Genomic DNA, 21213 nt, shown 5'->3' on the forward strand with positions numbered 1-21213 from the left:
TCCTCACTGGCTTTAGTGGTTGGTGCATAAATTTGAATAATAGTGGTATTAACTGGGCTTTCCTGTAGGCGCATGGATATTATCCTATCACAGACAGCATTGTACTTCATGACTGATCTGGATATGTTCCTCTTCAATTTGTTATTCCCAGTATAGTAAACGATGTGGTCCTCAGATTCAAAAAATGCCAATAGCATTTCATTTCAGCTCACTAATGCCTAAGATTATCGATGTTTGTTTTCCACTTCATTTTTGACAACTTCCAATTTTCCCAGATTCATACTTCGTGCTTTCCATGTTCCAATTATCAATGAATGTTTACAGATGTTTCTCTTCATTTTGAATTGTGCCCCATCAGCAAATGAAGGTCCTGCGGGCTTTTCTCCCATGGGTTTTAATCCATTTGTTTCATCACAGTCTACTCTACTTTGAGGGGGCAGCAATTCCACAGTCACATTTTGAGTGCCTTCCAACTTGAGGGGCTCATTTTCCAGCACTATATCTGACAGTGTTTGTCTGCTATTCATAAGGTTTTCAGTGACTAAATATTCAGAAGTAGTTCATCACACTTTCTTCTGAGTCTGTCTTTGTCTGGAAGTTCATCTGAAACCTGTCCACCATGGGTGACCCTGCTGGTATTTAAATATACCAGTGGCATAGTTTTCAGAATCACAGCAACTCACAAGCCACCACAGTATGACAAACTTACAGGCAAGTGATGCCACAAGAGGACTCTTTAATTGATAGCATGTAGTAATTAATTCAATAGAGGTCCCTAGGTGTATAAATGGCTTGCACCACAGAAGTCATATAGGTACTTTGAACCTGGCCAGTGGTACCTCAGAGAAAAAAGGTCTGGCAATCCTTCTCCATTATAATTACAGCCAAGAAATCCCTATGGAGTAGGTCTACTCTGTAACACATGACTCAGAACTAACTGGACAGCATTAATACTTATGCAATTTCTTTCTCCTTCGATAGTTCTCATAGTGCCTCATCAATAAGTATGCTATAATATTTTATATATTGCATTGAGTACCTTAGCAATTATAGCAAAAAAAAGTAAAGGGGATTAGGGAACACATTTCATATGAAACTTTTGCTTTTCGTTTTAGAGACCAAGTGTGAAGCCCCTTCTGAGTTTCCTAATGGGAAGGCTGAACTGGAGAATGCTACCGGTGGACTGAGCATGTTGTATTCCTGCAACAGAGGCTACAGCCTGGAAGGCGAACCTGAGGCACACTGCACTGAAAACGGAACATGGAACCACCCACTTCCTCTCTGCAAACGTGTGTGGTGACTTTAGGAGATGTGTTACTTTAATTACATTTCTGGATTCATTTCCCAAATTTTTTAAAACACACATTAAACCTCCACTTATAAGAAAAATTGGCCCAGAAAATACAATTAGTGCATATCAAACCCATACCATGGGGTATTTTTTTAAAATCTATTTGCATTATTTATCTTTCCAGTCTTAAAATCAACTTTTAGCAGATTCCTTGTCTGATTACAAGTCCACAGCACTAAGAAAAAATGTGACTTAATGGGAAAAAAGTAAATATAAATGCATAATGATTCCCATTGAGGATGGGAAAAGGCTAAAGAAAGAAAATAAGTTCAAAGCAGACTATTAATCTAATAAAGTATATATAAATGTAGTAAGCAAAGATAATTAGTTAAAACTACTTCTATAAACCCACCACTCATCTGTTAGTTTGTTGTAGGGTGGTGGCTTGTGTGTTGCTGTGATACCAGAAGCTATTCCGCTAGGATTGCAAATACCAGCAGGGCCACCCATGGAGGACAGGTTTCAGTGCAGCTTCTAGACTAAGAAATACCAAAAAGAAAACAAAACAAAACAAAACAAAAACTGATCTACTTCTTAAAAATCTGACCGATGAAAACCTTCAGACTAGTAGCAAAACATTATGTGATACAATACCAGAAGATGTACCCCACAGGTCAGAAGGCACTCAAGTTGTAAACAAAGAATAAGGATCAGCAGCTTAAAAATATGGTGGCTGTGATAGAAACAATGCCAGATAACTCATGATAGAATTTTGCAGGACCTATTCATTGGAAATTTCTTTTTCAACAACATAAATGATGACTATACATGTGGACCTCACCAGATGGAATGCAGAGGAATCTAATAAACTACATCTGTAGAAAAAGATAATGGAGACACTCAATATTATCAGTCAGAACAAGATATGGGGGCCAAATCTGGATCAGATCATCAGTTTCTCATGTGCAAGTTCAAGTTAGAGCTGAAAAAATTCAAGCAAGTTTACCAGAACCAAAATATGGCCTTGAGTATGTTGTTGTTGTTAAGTGCTTTTGAGTCCATTCTGACTCATTGCAACCCAATATAGGGTTTCCAAAGAGCAGATGGTGAGTTTGAACCACCGACCTTGCTGTTCAAACCAACTTTACAGTCCAGTGCTTATCCTAAGCACCATACCAGGATTCACCATTGAATATATCCCACCTGAATTTAGAGACCATCACAAGAATAGATTTGAAGAAAGGCTGTATGCTGGCAGCCAAGAGGCAGGCTTGCAGCATGTGCCCTTTGGTTGTTTAAATGATTATATATTCCTGAGTGTTTTTGTGGACATCCCCAAAAACAAACAAACAAACAAAAAAACCCAGAGGGAATAGAAGTAAATGCTGTTGAATGCACGGAGGAGACTGTAATCACTGCAATGAAATGATGAGTGTAAACCCGAAGTTCTCCCATGTAAACTGTCACTCAATTCACAATAAAAACTTCTTTAAAAAAAAGAATAGATTTGACACATCGAACACTAGTGACTGAAGACCAGATGACTTATAGAATAACATGGAGGACATCATACATGAAAAATACAAAAGGTCACTTAAAAGAGAGGAAAGAAAAAAAAAAAAAAACACCAAAATAAATGTCTGAAGAGCCTCTGAAATGTACTCTTAGTTGCAGAAATCTAAAACGAATAAAAGAAATGAGGAAGTAAAAGAACTGTACAGAAAATTCTAAAGGGCAGTTTGAAAAGACAAAGTGAAGTAATATAATGAAATGCTCAAAGGCCTGGAGTTAGAAAACCAAAAGGGAAGGAACATGCTCAGCATTTTTCTAGCTGAAAGAATTGAAGAAAAAAAATTAACCTTAAGTTGCAATATTGAAGTATTCTATGTGCAAAATACTGAATGATACAGAAAGCATCAAAAAGAGATAGAATATACAAGCAACTATGCCAAAAAGAATTGGTCAATGTTCAACCATTTCAGAATGTAGCATATAATAGAGAACTGATAAAATTGAAGAAAGACGCCCAAGCTGCTCTGAAGGCACTGACAAAAAACAAGTTTCCAGAAATTGACAAGTGCCCATTGAGATGTTTCAACAAATGTGCAACTCTGGAAGCTCTCACTTATCTAGGTCAAGAAATTTGGAAGGCCTGGCCAACATACTGAAAGAGATACATATTTGTGTCCATTCCAAAGAAAAGTGATCCAACAGAATACAGAAATTACCTAACAATGTCATTAAAAGCACATACAAGTAAAATTATACCAAAGATAACTCAAAAATAGTCATAGCAGTACCTCAATGGAGAACTGCCAAAAATCCAAGCCAGATTCATAAGAGGATGTAAAACAAGAAATGTCACTGCTTATGTCAGATAGATCTTGGCTGAAAGTAGAGGATACTAGAAAGGTGTTTACCAGTGTTTTATTGACTATTCAAAGGCATTCAGCTGTGTGTAGGTCTTAATAAACTATAGATACCATTGTGAAGAATGGAAATTATAAGACTGAATTGTGCTCATGCAGAACCTGTACGCAGACTAAGTGGCAGCCGTTCAGATAGAACAAGGAGACACTCCCTGGTTTAAAACCATGAAAGGTATGCATCAAGGTTATATCCTTTCACCATACTCATTTAGTCTGTATGCTGAGCAAATAATCTGAGACGCTGGACTATATGAAGAAGAATGCAACATCAGAATTGGAGGAACACTCATTAACAATCTGCAATATGCAGGTGACACAGCCTTGCTTGCTGAAAGAAAAGCATTTACCAATGAAGATCAAAGACTGCAGTCTTCAATATGGATTGCAGCTCAACATAAAGTAGAGAAAACCCCTCACAATTTAACCAAATAGCAACATCATGATAAATGGAGTAAAGATTGAAGTTGTCAAGGATTTCATTTTACTTAGATCCTAATCACTGCCCATGAAAGCAGCAGTCAAGAAATCAAACAATAAGCAAGAGCTTTTCAAAGTGTTAAAAAGCAAAGGACTAAGTCCTGGTGTGGCACTGTAGGATAAATTCTGGACTACGAACCTCAAGGTCAGCAGTTCAAACCTACCAGCCACTCCTTGGAAACCCTATACTGGGTCACTGGAAGTGCTGACTCAACAGCACTTAATAACAACAAGGTACATGTAACACAAGCAAGCCATGGTACTTTCAGCTACCCTATATGCATGTGAAAGCTGGACAATGAATAAGGAAGATCATAGAAGAATTTACATATTTAAATTATGGTGTTGGTGAAGAATATTGAAACTACCATGGACTGCCATAAAAATGAACAATCTGTCTTGGAAGAAGTACAACCAGAATGCTGCCTTGAAATAAGGATGGCAAGACTTCCTTTGGACCTGTTATGATAAGGGACCAGTCCTTGGAGAAAGACATCATGCTTGGTAAAGCAGAGTGTCATCGAGAACTAGGAAGACCCTCAACAAGATGGATTGTGACAGTGGGCTCAAACATGGAATGACTGTGAAGATGGCACAGGACTTGGCAGTATTCGTTCTGCAGTACACTGCGTCTCCACCAGTCAGAACTTACTCAACAGCACCCATCAACAATAGGAGCTTAAGTCAGCACAATACTCACAGCAAGATGTAAATCAAGAAAGCTTTGCATAGTTTTTATAGTATTTTAATGGTGTGGTGCTGTAGGATCAGCACTGGACTGCAAACCACAAGGTCAGCAGTTCAAACCCACAAGCTGCTCCTTGGAAATCCTATAAATGTTGGTATGGGTCAGAACCAACTTGACAACACTTAACAATAACAACAATGCCAATAACTAGACTTTTAGGATTCTGCTAGAGACTACCAATCTCACAAACATTGAAAATAAAATGGAAATTGTATGAAATACACTGGTCTGCAAGCTCAGTTTGAACTGCAAGATCAGTGGTTCAAACTCACAAGTTGCTCCCTAGAAATCCTATACAGGGTCGCTATGAGTCAGAACTGACTCTGTGGCACTTACCAACAACATTGACATGTATGTGTGTTATACACTTGTACTTAGGAATCCCAGTATTATCATTCATTTTTATCAATGTTGTTGCTAAGTGCCATAAAGTTGGTTCTGACTCATGGCAACCCTGTATAGGGTTTCTGAGGAGTGCTTGCTGGGTTTGAATCAACAAACTTGAGGTTCAAACTGTGGTCCAATGCTTTATTCTACAGTGCCACACCAGGACTGCTATTTTTTATCAATAAGCCTTGTGAACTCTATAATTTGATTTCCAGTATTGTGTCCCCAGGAGTGTGGATCGAAAGCCATAGTGAAGTCACTTAGAAATGTCTGATAGTTAGAGAACCAGCCTTCTGAAGAATGTTCAGTAAGAGTAACTTACTCTACTTTTTTAATATTCTTCCAATATTTAGGGAATATATGATACTTCTGTTGATTTCTAGCATGCATTTTGTTTCCCTAGTCTGACCAGTAAAACAATTAAAAATGTTATTGGTCAGAATTTCAGACTCACTCTTCAATTTACCACCTTAATATTTTAGAATCATGCATTAGTGCTTGAATAGCTTGATGCTTTCAAATCTTATCTGATTTCATCCTTACAAATAATTCCAGTGAGTTCAAAACAACCCTACTTTTAATGTTTGAAGGGCTATACCTTTAATTCTCAAATTATCATTATTGAGTACCTAGCTCTGATAGTGGTTACAAGTCAGGCTACTAACCTCAAGGTCAGCAGTTCGAAACTACCAGCCATTCCACGTGAGAAAGATGAGGCTTTCTGCTCCCGTAAAGATTAACAGCCTCAGAAACCCTATAGCTGCTGTTCACTATGAGTCGGAACCGACTCCATGATACACAACCACCACCACCATCTCTCAGAATGCTAATACTCTGCCTTACAAGAAATAAAGCAAGCATTTCTTTTTTTTTTTTTAAACAGCAAATCTGTGCCCTGTTCCTTTTGTGATCCCAGAGAATGCTCTGCTATCTGAAAAGGAATTTTATGTTGACCAGAATGTGTCTATCAAGTGTAGGGAAGGCTTCCAGCTCCAAGGTGAAGGCATCATTACCTGCAATCCCGACGAGACCTGGACACAGACGAACGTCAAATGTGAGAGTAAGTCAGCAGGTGGAACCCTGCCAGTTTCCGTGTCAATGTTCTTTCTCCCGTCTTTATTTCAAAGCCAGTAAGGAGCTCTGGTAGCATAGTGGTTACGAATCGGGCTGTGAACCTTAAGGTCAACAGTTTGAAACTACCAGCTGTTCCATGGGAGACAGATGAGGCTTTCTGCTCCCGTAAAGATTTACAGCCTCGGAAACCCTGTACAGGGTCGCTAGGAGTCAGAACAGACTCCACAGCACATAACCAACCACCAATTTCATGGTAGATATTTAGATCTCTGTCCTCTCATGGTTCCACACTACAAGTATTTATTTAATTTCTATTTTTATATCTTTTTTATGTAAAAATATAGATACAAAATTATATCTTATGGGATATCCCAGAATTCCTTCCCTGATCCAGATGGTTACTGGGCACCTACTAAGTAAGCCCCAAGCACCTTTGAGGAAGGTGTCCAGGTGGCAACAATGAGCAAGGTAGATATGTCTCCTGTCCTTCCTGAGCTAAACCATAAACTTGTAAAACTCAAAAAAAAAAAAAAAAAAAAAGATTCTTGAATTCCAAACAATTTCTTTTTAATTAAAAGAGAAAAGAAAAATCTTTTCAGAAATAGGTTATACCTTATCTAACCAGGAGTCGCTGAATGGATTTTCAAATGTGATTTTCTAAAGAATGAGAAAGATGTAAATTATAAAGATATTCAGCTTTCTATGAGATTCTTCAAACTACCCTTTAGCAAGCTACAATGTTTCCCAACACAAAAATTCGTTCTGAGCTTGCATAAGAAATGCCTATTTGAAGGCTATGGAGACTTTCTGTAATCAGAGAAGTTCTGGGTTTGAAATCTGTTTTCTAAACTTTAGCCCTAAACTTGTGCTGGTGCCCAAATTCTCAGAGCCTTGGCTCTATCACCAATAATATCTATGTTACGGGCTTATTTTGAAGAGTAAGTGAATTGGTGTATATGAGCATTATTTTTTGATTGCTGTTGTTGTTAAGTGCCGTGGAGTGGGTGTCGACTCATAGCAACCCTGTATAGGGTTACCAGGCAGCTGGTGAGTTTGAACCTCCAACTTTATGGTTCAAACCGATCTTTTGATAGAAGAGATTAACAAAAGCCCAAGTCCCTGAATCTTCATTTGCAGCCTACCACAGGATTAGAATTTTGATTTTATTCCAGGTAAGTATGCACTTTACTGTTGCTGGGATTTAGGTCCCAAAAATTTACGTAGTCTCCCCCTAGAGAAAGGGGAAGGACTAGCTACGTATAAACCGGAAATTTCCCTTTGAACCTCCTGTCTAGTTTAAAGCCACCAGCCTAGACTAGAAACAGTCAAATGACCTGATTCTAATCACGTGTCCTCATATTGGTCTTGGCACTCTGAGACTTGCCTTTTAGACCACGGAAAGCAAGAACAAAAGAAGACATACACTAGTTACAAATGTTCTTTCAATGCACACTTAGCTATTCCTCAATATTTCTGAAAGGGTCAGGGGCTCCCTTGGCGAGCGGGAGACAGATTCCATTGTTATTATTCTCAATGCGTCTTTTGCCTGTTTTATTAGACAAATCTTTGGCTTAAAACAAAATATCTTTCCCTCATCTGAGCAGCAAATCACCTCATTCTTTTCACCTAAAATTTATCCCCATAGCCAGTGATTAAAATATAGTGTGCATAGAAATCACCCAGGGATTTCCATAAATGTGCATTTTTTTCAAGAACCCATGGTGATTTCCCGATACCAAAAATTCATTGCAGTCAAGTTGATTCCAACTCACGGCAACCCTATAGGAGAGGGGAGACTGCCTCAGAGGATTTCCAAGTCTGTATTCGTTACAGGAACGAGACAGCCACATCTTTCTCCCTTGCAGTAGCTGATAGTTTCAAACCACTTACTTTTCAGTGAGCAGCTGAGTGCTTAGCTACTGCAACACCTGTGTTTCTGATCTTTGATAACCATTTCTCTAAACCAACCATGATCTTTCTACTTGCTATTTTCCAAACCTGGAAACTCTTTCCCTCTGACCCACTCACTCAACCTTTATAATCCACTGGCATCAAGTCAACTCCAACTCATTGTAACAGAGTAGAATTGGTCTCTAGGGTTTCCAAGGCTATACAATATTTATGAGAGCAGACAGCCTGTTCTTTCTCCCTAGTACCAGCTGGTGGGCTCGAACTGCTGACCTTGAAGTGAACAGCCCAATGCATAACCCACTATACCACCAACCTTTATGTAGTTGTTAAGTGCCGTCGAGTCAATTCCAATTCATAGCAACCTGCGATAGGTTTTCCAAAGCTGTGCATCTTTGATGGAACAGAAAGCCTCATCTTTCTCCTGTGGAGGAGCTGGTTCGAATGCAGCCCAGTACTTATTGTACTGTAGTCCCCCCAACCTTTATAGCCAAGTCCAAGAGCAGCTCTCAGTGTGAATGTTACTCTGACAATCCTAAGCATAATTAGACATATTCACCTCAGTGTTTCTACAGTCCTGGTGGGGCTCTGTAAGATAAGTGCAGGACTGCAAGTTCGTTTGAACCACAAAGGTCGCCAGTTCAAACCCACCAGTCGTTCCTTGAAAACCTTATACTAGGTCGCTATGAGTCTCAATCAACTCCATGACAATTATCAATGTCAACAGTGTTTGTCCAGGTGTCCACGTCTCTACTACAGCTCTTTTTAAGTTGAGTCCCAGGATTTCTCTGTCTTCCCCCATTTATCTAAGCAAAAGCACATTTTCTTCATCTGTTTCTTCCCGTTTCTGATATAAATTAGATTACCTGACTAATTAAATGGATGTTTAATCAATCTTAAGTTAAAAGGAAAATTTAGAAAAATCTTATAAATGGAATCCATCCCCTTTGAAATAGTATTATGTCACCAAGGTGAACTTTTAGAATACAGTGCCTAAGACATCTCATCCTAAAGTCAGACTTAGGCAAACTGGGTATTGATTTTAAAGTCAAGATTCCCCATCCTCACTTCATGATTCACCCCAGAATAATCCACCTATAAAATTCTTATAACAAAATTAGTTATAGTTTTTATTTAAATATACAGCACGACCCATTTATGAGAAAGAATTATCATAATCTAACATAGATCCCAAAAGTTACAAGTCACTGTTTTATAGTCTTACAAAAGAGAGAAACTAACATGAAACTTTGAATGTCTTCATCCTCATCAAGGAGTCCTGGTGTGGCCATACAGGTTAATGCGCTGGACTGCAAGGTGAGTTTGAACCACAAGGTTGGTGGTTCAAACTCACCAGCTGTTCCTTGGAAACACTATGCAGAGTTGCTATGAGTTGGAACTGACTCAAAGGCACTTAGCAACAGCAATCCTCATCAAGATGTGTAAATTGAATACCAACAGTCTGGAAGCAATATTCATTCATTTACTCATTCTTTAAACATATGCCAGATGCTCTTATAGACCCTGAGAAAGCATCCCTGATACAGTCTGAATGATCCTTAATAAAATAGACCACAAACCATCAGTATACTTCTTCTCTTCTGATTCCAGAAGCATCCTTCATTGAAGTTTTCTTGCAGCTATCTCTTTGAAGATGTACAAGAACTCATTCTTGGTGTAACTGGGAAGAATACTAATTTTATCAAACAATATGTAGGTATTATATAGGTGAAAGCATTATCTTAATGTAGTTTATGTTTGCTTTCCTCTAGAAATCTCTTGTGGTCCACCAGCTCACGTAGAGAACGCAATTGCTCGAGGAGCACATTATCAATATGGCGACATGATCACCTACTCATGTTACAGTGGATACATGTTGGAAGGTTCCCTAAGGAGTGTTTGCCTAGAAAATGGAACCTGGACATTACGTCCTACTTGCAGGGGTAAGAAAATGTTTAAATGGTTATTTTTTAGTGCCACTAATGATCGTGACAGCACGTGACGACAGCAACAACTCCCAGGTAGGGAGAACAACAATATCTGCAATGGTAAGTAGTCACTATGGGACATGGCATATTGGCTGCTGTGAGTATCTGGGTGTGCTAGGTTTCAGATTTCTTCAGGACTTATCAAAAAATAAACACTGCAATGAAAGGAGCCAGCAAAATGCCACACTTCTCCATTTGCGGAAATTCCTTCTTGAGATTCAGTTATATTTCTCTTCCTTAAAGCTTGAGTCAAGGAAACACATGTATATGAAATATAAATGAGCAATCCTACCTTCTGACAACTACCTTCCAAATCCCCTAGATTTATAACCCATTTTCCTCCCTTTCCAGCTGTCTGTCGATTCCCATGTCAGAATGGAGGTATCTGCCAACGTCCAAATGCTTGTTCCTGTCCAGATGGCTGGATGGGGCGCCTCTGTGAAGAGCGTGAGTCTATCCTCAAACCGCACATACTGGGTTTTCAAATCATACTTCGAGTCTGGGTAATTTGCTCACTCAGGAAAAGTGCAAGTCTTTGGATTTAATGGTAGGAGGAATTCATTTGTTTCAATCCTTGGAACAGACCAGACAGAGTACATGGAGTTGGTCTAAATATGTCCATAGGTTGCAGAAACCCTAGAATATTAACTTGGCAATAACACTAATCAGCATCCATTCAAAACCATTTCTACATACTTTCTGGAACAAATTTGTGAGTCTTCTTGGAAAAGAACTTGTAACACAGAACTTTCGCAGCTTTCTCCTTCTCTTATGACCGGTTTGTGTGCTATGCTACTCATTGCTGTAGCTGGCGTTAATGGTCAGCTCTGCATAACACTGAACTTTACAGATAATAGCTGCCACCCATCTGTCACTCTTTTTCTTTAAGGATAACTCCTTCCATTTAAGAAAATAAGGCACGTTGGCATTCCTATGTAATTGGTAGATTAATTTGGGATTTGGGTCCACAAAGAAGTACTTTGAATTTCCAAAGGAATGTAAATTTTTTATTTTATGTACATTTTAAATTTCTCAACTGCACTTTGTTTCAGTGTCTTTTAAAACTAATATGAAAATAGAATAGTTTCATACTTCACTTCAGTTGGAAGGGTTACCTACAAAAGAGCTTAGTAAAACTAAGCTCTTATTCCTCAGAAGAAGCCAAGCAGACAAGAAGACAATGGACTGACGTATATAAAACTCTGGAGGAAAAGAATTGCCAAATAAGAATCATATATTCAGCAAAACTGTTCATCAAATATAATGGCGAAATTAGGTCATTTTCAGACAAACAAAAGAATTTGTAAAAACGACCAACCTTACAAATACTACAAAATGGAGACAGAAAATCAACAACAGCAAACCTGTGACCACCAGGCATGAAAATATCACTTATACTTAACCCAGTAAAACACACCTACAAGACTGAGAAGAGCGAACCAGAGCTATAGTTGCAACAATAACAGCAGCAAAAACGTGCTACAAAATGAGGGAATCATGTGGTTACAGAACTGCCAAATGAAAAGGAAATAAAATAGATTTGAAGAAAAAATAAAATAAAATAAAAATAAATAAACCTGGTAACAAGACCCGCACTGACCTGGAAAAACTTCCGGAGCGGAGGAGAGGGACCAGCAAGAAGTGGTGACGACCGGAGGCACCTGGTAACCACCCGGGCTGAGTGGCCCCGCTACACGCACAAAGCGCTTCAGCTGCACAGGGCGCCATTTTCTGAAAGTGCCGTGTCTTTCTACCACGGAACAGCTGGTAGATTTGAGCTGCTGACCTGTGCTACCAACGCTAGTCCTAACCATAACCCTAATAAATGAAATCCTAGACCTTAACAGCAAGGTGGTTATGAGTCAGACTGCTAAATTCAAGGTCAGCCCCAATTATACCTTCCAGCCCAGGGTTCCCAGGTTTGATCTGAGAATCTGAGTAATGCTGAGTCCAAAGACTCAGGAGGGTTTCTCTCAGGGTACCTCAGTGCAGACCTGGCTTAGTGACTTAGCTCATTACACTGTGCTTACCCTCTCAATTCACCTGCACAGAAATCATCTGAGGAATGCAGTTAAACTGCAGATTCTGATTCAGTAGGTCTGGGGTGGGACCTAAGAGTCTGCACTTCTAACAAAGTCCCAGGTGATGCCAATGCTGGTGGGTTGTTACTTGGATTCTCAAAACAGTAGACAATCTCACTTTAAACAGACAAATGACTTTTAAAAGAGCTCAGTGATTTCTCCTAGGAGTAATCATTGCTGTAGAGGGTGGGGAGGAGACCTGACTCCACAGAAATAGAGGTTGAGAGGTCCCAAAGCTACTAACAGGATGCCAACACCAGCCTGCAGTTATAACCCATCTGATTCCAATTCCCACATTTACTTTAAAACAAGAAGAGAGCTTCCACTCTGCCAAACCCTCTTATAGCAGTTTGTTTCATTGGAAATGGAAATTTGAAATGACACTAAGTGGAGAACATTCTGTTTGTTCTGTGAAGAGCCAAGACAGACCACTTAGCAGACATCAATTAGAATGTGTCCTTACCAAAGGAGAGCATGTAGCGTCATTACATGGGGCTAAGGGGTTTGACTTACTTCCCTCTTGGTGTTTTCCCAATGATACTGATTAGTAAGCACAATACATGGGGAAAGTTTATCAAGTAGGTCAGGTGAGGTATTTCTCCTGGAAAGTGTTTTTTGACTACTTGGACATATCTGAGCTTGTGTATTTTGATCAGATCCTTTTTTATCCCCTTTTTAGCAATATGCATTCTTCCGTGTCTGAATGGTGGTCGCTGTGTGGCTCCTTATCAATGTGATTGCCCCTCTGGTTGGACTGGGTCCCGCTGTCATACAGGTAGGCTTCCTCTCATGATTTGTTTCATTGGTGACTTAGCTCCAGGAAGCCCCAGATGACAATGATGAATAGGACTCAGATTCAGATGTAGTGATGATATTAAAAGAATCCCAAAGGGTACAGGAGTGGCACTGCAGATTAATGCATTGGGGTGCAAGGTCAGTTTGAACTGCAAGGTTGGTGGTTCAAGCTCACCAGTCACTCCTTGGAAACGCTATACAGAGTTGCTCTGAGTCAGAAGGGACTCTGTGGCACTTAACAACAACAAAGGGATACTGGAAAGTCCTGGTGTGACACTGTAGGATAACACTGGACTGCTAACCACAAGGTTGGTGGTTGAAACCTACCAGTTGCTCCTTGGAAACCCTATGCAGGGTCACTATGAGTTGGAACAGACTCAACAACACTTAACAAGTGGTGCAGGAACTACTCAACATGGCCAATTGAATGGTGGTCTGGATGCTGAACTATATCTCTGCCTCAGAGGTACTTTTATGGATTGTGTGCCAGACAACAGTATCTAAACAGATGTAGTTTATCATTGGTCTTCTTCATGCTATCTGCTCCATTGTGCAAAATGTAAAGAAAACATTACACAGAGATTCAAAAGAATCTTTGTTTTAATCTTAATGAATTTAAATGACTAAGTTGTGGTATCTGTAACAAGGCTCTAAATAAAGATGTTTTTTAAGTTAAAGTGAAAACATTCATCAAAGAGATGGTACCTTATCATACAGAACAGTAACAAATTGTGATTGATTGATTAACAAGCACATCTCCAAGTTAACCCTTATAAACGTAAGTACTTATCTCATTGTACTTTGAGATCGCTTTAATTACTGTTTATCTATCTCATTTTCCCACTAGACTGTATACCACTTGAGGGCAGAGATGTTTCTTTGTCATTTTTATATTCCTAGTGCTTAGCATAGTGCCTGAATATGAGAGGGGTTTTTGGTTTGGTTTTTAGTAAATGTCCGATGAAACAATCAGTTAGAAATGACAGGTTTTTGTTTGTTTTTTAAACTTTTTTAATGTACTGAATTTTTAGATAACTTTAAAAAATGAGATTTGCTATAATTATTTAGTATAAATTTCAACACTTCAGCATGCATCACGTAAATTATACTTACACCACCTCCCCAAAGGGGTAAAAGTCAGAGCAGAACAGGCTAGCTAACACCAGTGTTTGTCATGAGCACTGAAACTGGACCAACCATATACATTAGCTTCAAAACAAGCACATTTTTGAGAGTGAAAAGGTGATGATATTAATAACTAACTCAGGGAAATGTGAGTGAAAAGGACTATCAAAGGCCCAAACTGAGGCATGCAGGGATGTAGAAGAGAAGACATATGTAGATATGTTGTTGTTGTTGTTTTTATGTACTGTGGAGTCGGTTCCAACTCATAGCAACCCTGTACAGGGTTTCTGAGACTGTAAATCTTTACAGGAGCAGAAAGCCTCATCTTTCTCCCGCAGAGCAGCTAGTAGTTTCAAACTGCTGACCTTGCAGTTCGCAGCCCGATTCGTAACCACTACACTAATATTTGTAGGGGGAAAAGTATGCAGAAGATGCTCAGTAAGAGTAGTCGTTGCTCTTAATGCCATCCAGTCAGTTCCGGCTCATAGCAACCCAGTATAGGGTTTCCAACTAGTGAGTTTGAAAGGCAGACCTTGTCATTCAAACTGACTTGCAGTCATGGGCTTATCCTACAGCTCCACACTAGAAGTCCACAGCAAGAGAGGTAGTCCAAAATGGAACCTTGGCATCACCAACATTATAGGGAAGGAAAAAGATGTTAATATTTTAGTCAGGGAAGTAAAAGAATGATTTATTTGTTAGTAAAATCAGTTGCCACTAAGTCAGCATGCTCTTGAAAAACAGTAATTTTTTTGTTTTTATATTGTTGTTCTTAAATGTTGTCAAGTTGGTTCCGACTCATAGCAACCCTGTATAGGTTTACTGAGGAGTGGCTGGTGAGTTTGAATCGCTGATCCTGTGATTCAAACCGACCGTCCTGTCCGGTGCATTATCCTGCAGTTCCACATAGGGTATTGTTTTTATTGTGAGGTTGTTCCAAGATCGGGCAGTGTTTCCTTCTGTTGTGTATAGGATTGCCATGAGTCGGTACTGATTCAATGGTACCTAACAAAAACAACAGGGTGTTTTTTACCAAAACAATCCTTCTTTTGGTAATTTCCTTTTTTTTTAAAATTGCACAAAGCAACAACCTTCTGCCCTATGTTTACTCTGAACGCACCAAAAAAGGTTCTGAAGAGCAAAACCTGATGTTTTAGTTCTTGCCTAGCTCTTCCCATGCAGCACTTCTCAAGTGTCCAGTACTTGCTTAGCAGGTATTTTTTCCCATACCTGAAAAAATGCAAATGAATTATTTTTAAAGTATCGTTTGTTCATATCTCACTAAAGATGGGTTTTCCATGTGGGGAAGGTCCTGCCTCTCCATGCAATGATGAGACTGAACTCTTTCTTCTTTTCTAGCTTTCCCCTAACATGTTGTACTATCTTCCTATGGGAAGTTCATCTTTCTTTTTGATAACCTGTTCATCACCTAACAAATAGACATTCTCCAGATAAAGAGTTTTCTCACCAAATACAGAGGCATTTTTTAATTATCCATTATTTTAGACAATCCACATACCTGATGTATTGTGGCTAGAGTTCATGTTTAACTTAACCACTTAATCAGTCAGAGTATGTTGCTAACTTTTCCTAAAGAACCATATAACCTAATCAAGCATATGAAGAAAATTTAAAGTTTTAAATAGTAAATGTGCCAAATTGGCTGAGACAGAAATCAGTGTGCGCTTGGAGCAATCAGCAATGGTTTCATTAAATGGGTAGAACTTAACCTGCGACTTAATTATGAAAATGTATCAGCAGAAAGGAACAGGGGAGGTCAAACAGAGTGGCAGAAATGGATAATATAAACAATATATAAGGAATGGAAGCTAGAACAGGAAGTACAGCAAACCTTATTCCATATGCCTCCACAGACATCTTCAAAATTGCAAAGCTTTAATTAAATAATGCATGAATTTTTCATCCCAGCTGTTTGCCAGTCCCCTTGCTTAAATGGTGGAAAATGCGTCAGACCAAATCGATGCCATTGTCTCTCAGCTTGGACAGGACATGACTGTTCCAGGTAAGACAATAAAAAATAAATGATTATAGAGTAAATAGTGACATCCAATTCCATTTAACTTATCCCATGAAAAAGAAAGGATTTCTAACTTGAGTGTAGGCATTGTGTGTGTGTGTGAGTATAATCATTGTGTGTATCTATAAACACACTATGAGATACACTTTCTAAATCTGAACCAAAATCAAAGCTGAGAAATTGTTCGAGGTTGGCATATATGACAATGATATCTGAAAAATGAACATCCTTCTTGAATGGATGGTTGTCTCCTTCATATGCAATAAATCAAAAAAATAAACTCTATATATTTTTGAAAACTAGTACATAAATATTCATTTGAATTCTTAATTACAAAAAAGTATTGGAATTGATAAAAAATTATTTTCAAAGTAAAAAACTGTTTGATTTGTACTTTTCAGTAAAGACATGTGTAGTATCAGTTACTACAAGAAAACTTAAGTGAAAATAGGTTCTGTTAGTTTTTAATTTCTGACTAGATAAATATCATAACTGAGAAATTATTATTATAAAAATCGACCAGAAAAAAGTAGTTAAAAGATAACTTAAACCTTTCTAAGCCTCAGAAAGTGTTAGACATAGTTCACTATACCAGAGAAAAAAGACTTTCAGTATTAAAACCATGTCTTCACAATTTTCACAATGGTAGGATGCTACTAGCTCAATTTCAAGACTTTCAGTGTGAGTCCTTGCATTATATCATTTATATTCTAGAATGTACATTTAGGAATCATTAAAATCAAATGGATCTTTCCATATTCTTTTTTTTAAAGAATAAATTCAATTAACTAAAAATAATTAATCATTTTCCATTTTCCTTTTCATTTGTATTGGAGTATCAGAGAAACTTACAAAAACAAAAGGCTATTAAAATAAAAACGTAATTTAAAAATCTGTCTTGTGCCAATTAATTTCCTCATATCGCAAGTATATGCCATCTCTGCAGATAGCAAAAATAAACTGAGCCCCAAAGAGCAAATTTGGAATGGAAAGTATATTTACGAGCTGCCAAGATAAGGATTATACTTCCATCAAAGAGCAGAGTAGATAAAATGTAAGAAGATAAGAGGCAAGCTATAAAGTAATGCTTTTTTTCTTTCTTTTTTAAGTTTCACTAATTAGAAGGCAGACAAGTATTAATTTGAGTAACAGGAAAGGCAATATGTAATATGGAGGAAACTAGCACAAAATGATCAAGGCAAAGAAAGGCTGTGGGAGGAACACAAGAGTTAAAAGCAACACCATCCAAAGTGTAACTATTGGTCGCCATGTGTGGAAGAAAGAAGAGTAATGAGAGCTTCAAGCATCTTGATGAAGATGCTTGGAATCAATTGGTCCAACAGACTAATGTAACATGAACATCGGTCTCCACGACTCTGATTTCCAAATAACTAGATGGTGCCTGTCTACAACTACCGACGGCTCTGAAAGGGGTCACATTAAAAGTTCCCAGATAGAGTAGGATAAAATGTGTAAGAAAACTAAAAATTATTAATATTTTTTTTTTTGTTTTTTAAGACCAGTTTACTGGTCAGAAAAAGACTGAAGGAACCTGAGACTACAGTCCTCGGCCACCCTTCAGGTCTGTGAAGAATTCACCCTCATGGCCCAATTTTCAGTCAAGCAGTAGATAGTGTAGAGAGAAGACAACAACACTAGTAAGGTGTGCTCACCGTGGCATGACAAATCATTCAAAATAAAATAGGCAACATTTATTTACGGACAAAGTTGAGAATGGGTAGAAAGGTGGGAGGAATGAGTGATATATATATATACACACACAATGCTTATACTCAAGCTAGAAATACTTTTTTTCATGAAACTGTTCAAAATAGAAAGCACAATACAGGTTTACAAATTAATTGGGTTTTAAAACTCATTTCTCACTCCTGTGATTGTGAGTACCTTAAAGAATATATATACCCCTAGCACCTAATACGGGCACAAAAATAGATGTTCAGTAAATATTTGTTGACAGATGGGGCAATTTTCTGGCACCCTGAGAACTAGGGGAGAAATGCCTTTCACATCTATTAAATCCTTCAACATGTCACCTTCTCTATAGATGACTAAGACCAATCATGTCTTGCTCCCAGATAGTTCAAATGTTAAGAAACTATGTGCATCTTCAGAAATTTATCGTTCACAAATGCCTTAAATAAAACTTCAGACTGTTTAAATGTAGGAGAAATTCAGGTTCACCTGGTCCAAATCCCTTGTTTTGCAGGTAAGAGGATTATGAGACAGAAAACTTCTGACAACACTAGGATAAAATTCAGGTCTCCTGATTCTAAGATCTTGTCATAAGTTACCACTGTCTCCATGCTTCTTAGTTCCCTCAAGAAAGGTCCCTCATCCCTATAAACAATAATATAGATAATACTCAAGTGTCTAAGACATTCAGTCTTTTTATAAATGCCCCCAAAAGAGCTGGTAACTCTTCTAGTCTTCCGAATCTCTGTGTTTTCTAGGAAAAGGAGGACTGGGTTTTAACCACTGTGAAACCAACTGGCCCTCCCCAAAGCAGGATCATCTCCACCTGGGAGAGCCTGGACCTCCTGACACTCACAGAAAGAAAGTCCGACATGGTGCTGGATCTTGATTTATTTAGTAAACTTGTTCTTTTCAGTTTACTTTTTTTCATTTTGTGATACATATTTTTTTTTATTTTGTGTTATTCTTTGTGACTTATTTTTATATGTTTCCACTCTTAAATATGCCTGTATTTTCTATATTAAAAATATATTCAATAGATGCTGCTCCATCTTCACAAAATGTACAGATTCTGCTGCCCTTTGGGAAAGTTCCTAGTACACATTTTTATTCAGTTACATAAAATGATTTTTCAATTAAAATATATTTTACTAGTAAATAACATTTTGCTGGACAGTGCCATTTTCTGAGGTGGCCAGGGAATAAAACATCCTAGTTCTCTTTCAGCTTTGCCACTGGACAACACTGGATCACATGTAATGCTCCCAGAGATCACAATAAAGGAGATGCCTTCATTCCAGACATTTGTAACAATAAATGTTTCTTCTAATGAGAGAGTAACTATTGGCCGCAGGATGCAGTCTGGGTTCTGAGGGCAACCTGGCTAGTTCCTTTCCCAAAATTTAGTAGGCCTCAACTCAGGATAGGAGAGGGAAAAAACACAAAGAACATGGTTCACAGATTAAAGTGCACCCTTTCCTTCTCACAACTACAATAAGAAATTGAAGAACGAGAAGACGAACAGAGAGCCCCTTCTTGAATATAATCTTACATCTCACTGCTTTAGGAAAAAGGAGGTAGGAAAAGGACAAATGGGAAAGAGACAAATGGTCCCCAGAGCTGTGCTACTGACCCCACCTACAAAAAAATAATTGAGGCTGCCCAAGGGAGGCCTGAGCTGCCCACAGACCCTGCTGCTTCATCGACCTCCATAACTATACTTCTTCCATGGCTAACTTTCCCCAGACTTCTGAAAATAGAGCACAACATTCCTTTTTTCTTTTTTTAATGAGAAACATTAACCATCTCTCCTCCATTCTCTGGGAGTGTGACTCCCACACAGGGAGTGTGGTGCATGGTGGCCCTGGGAAGAAATGTAGAGATCTCAGATCTACCTTAGGGATAAATGAAATCAAATATTCCTCACCTACCACTTGCCTCTTAATGGAAAAGACCTTGATTCTTTTAGTGGAACCCTTCATTTCCCTCAGCCATTGACTCTTCTCTACCTTTCTGCTGATATTCATTCTCTTGGCCAATCTTTCGTGTAAACGAGTATACTCTTCAATCAGTTTATTTGTACTCCATTAACTTCCCCTGGTGTAGCTTTGTAGGATAAGCAATGGACTGCTAACTACAAGGTCAGTAGTTCACACCCACCAGTCACTCTTGGAAACACTATAAAGGGTTGTTATAAATCAAAACTAACTTGACAGTACACAACAAAAAACAAACTTCCTTGGCTTCTAAAGAGCATTCTGGCTACACTTCTTCCAACACAGTTTTGTTTGTTCTTTTGGCAGTCTGTGGTACTTTTAATATTCTTCCACAACACCATAACTCAAATGCATCAATTCTTCTACAAACTTTCTTATTGTCCAAATTTCACATACATAAAAGACTATTGAAAATACCATGGCTTGGATCAGGTACACCTTAGTCCTCAAACTGATATCATACTCTTAGAAAATTTTAAAGAAGTCTTGTGCAGCAGATTTGTCTAATGCAATAAATAGGTCCTTTGATTTTCTTGACTGCTACTACCATGAGTGTTGATAGTGGATCTAACCAAAATGAAATCTTTGACAACTTCAATCTTTTCTCCATTTATCATGATGTTATTTACTGGTCCAGTGGTGAGGAGTTTTGTTTTCTTTACATTGAGGTACAACTCATACTGTATGTAGCTTGTGGTCTTTGATCTTCATCAGTAAGTATTTTAAGCCCTCTTCGCTTTCAACAAGCAAGATTATATCATCTACATATCTCAGGTTGTTAATGAGTCTTCCCCCAATCCTGATGCTATGTTCTTCATGTGATCAAGTTTCGGGGATTATTTGCTCAGCATACAGATTACATCAGTATGGTGAAAGTATACAACCCTGGTGCACACCTTTGCTGATTTTAAACCATTCAGTGTCCCCTTGTTCTGCTCTAACAACTGCCTCTTGGTCTATGTACAGGTTCCTCACAATTAAGTGTTCTGGAATACTCATTCTCCACAATGTTATCCAAGCTTGCCATGAACCACACAATCGAAAGCCTTTGTGTAGTCAATAAAGTACAGGTAAACATGTTTCTCATTAAAAAAAAAAAAAAAAAAAAAACTTCCTAAAACAAAATAGCCTGGTGCCACAGCAGTTAAGTGCTTACCTAAAA

The 21213-nt window shown here is 38.3% G+C and overlaps 1 protein-coding gene across 1 annotated transcript in view; it reads left to right on the top strand.

Moving 5' to 3' along the window:
* Window positions 1-19208, top strand: part of SVEP1 (sushi, von Willebrand factor type A, EGF and pentraxin domain containing 1) — a 247462-nt gene extending 228254 nt beyond the window's left edge. Inside the window, exons 42-48 of the mRNA XM_006864679.1 lie at window positions 1116-1289; window positions 6216-6392; window positions 10087-10257; window positions 10654-10749; window positions 13063-13158; window positions 16233-16326; window positions 18813-19208. Of these exons, the coding sequence (XP_006864741.1) occupies window positions 1116-1289; window positions 6216-6392; window positions 10087-10257; window positions 10654-10749; window positions 13063-13158; window positions 16233-16326; window positions 18813-18834 (830 nt within the window). The 3' untranslated portion in view covers window positions 18835-19208. The remainder of the gene's footprint in view (window positions 1-1115; window positions 1290-6215; window positions 6393-10086; window positions 10258-10653; window positions 10750-13062; window positions 13159-16232; window positions 16327-18812) is intronic.
* The last annotated feature ends 2005 nt before the right edge of the window (window positions 19209-21213 follow it).

The sequence above is a fragment of the Chrysochloris asiatica genome, unplaced genomic scaffold (assembly GCF_000296735.1).
Source record: "Chrysochloris asiatica unplaced genomic scaffold, ChrAsi1.0 scaffold00069, whole genome shotgun sequence".
In the NCBI taxonomy this organism is placed as follows: domain Eukaryota; kingdom Metazoa; phylum Chordata; class Mammalia; order Afrosoricida; family Chrysochloridae; genus Chrysochloris; species Chrysochloris asiatica.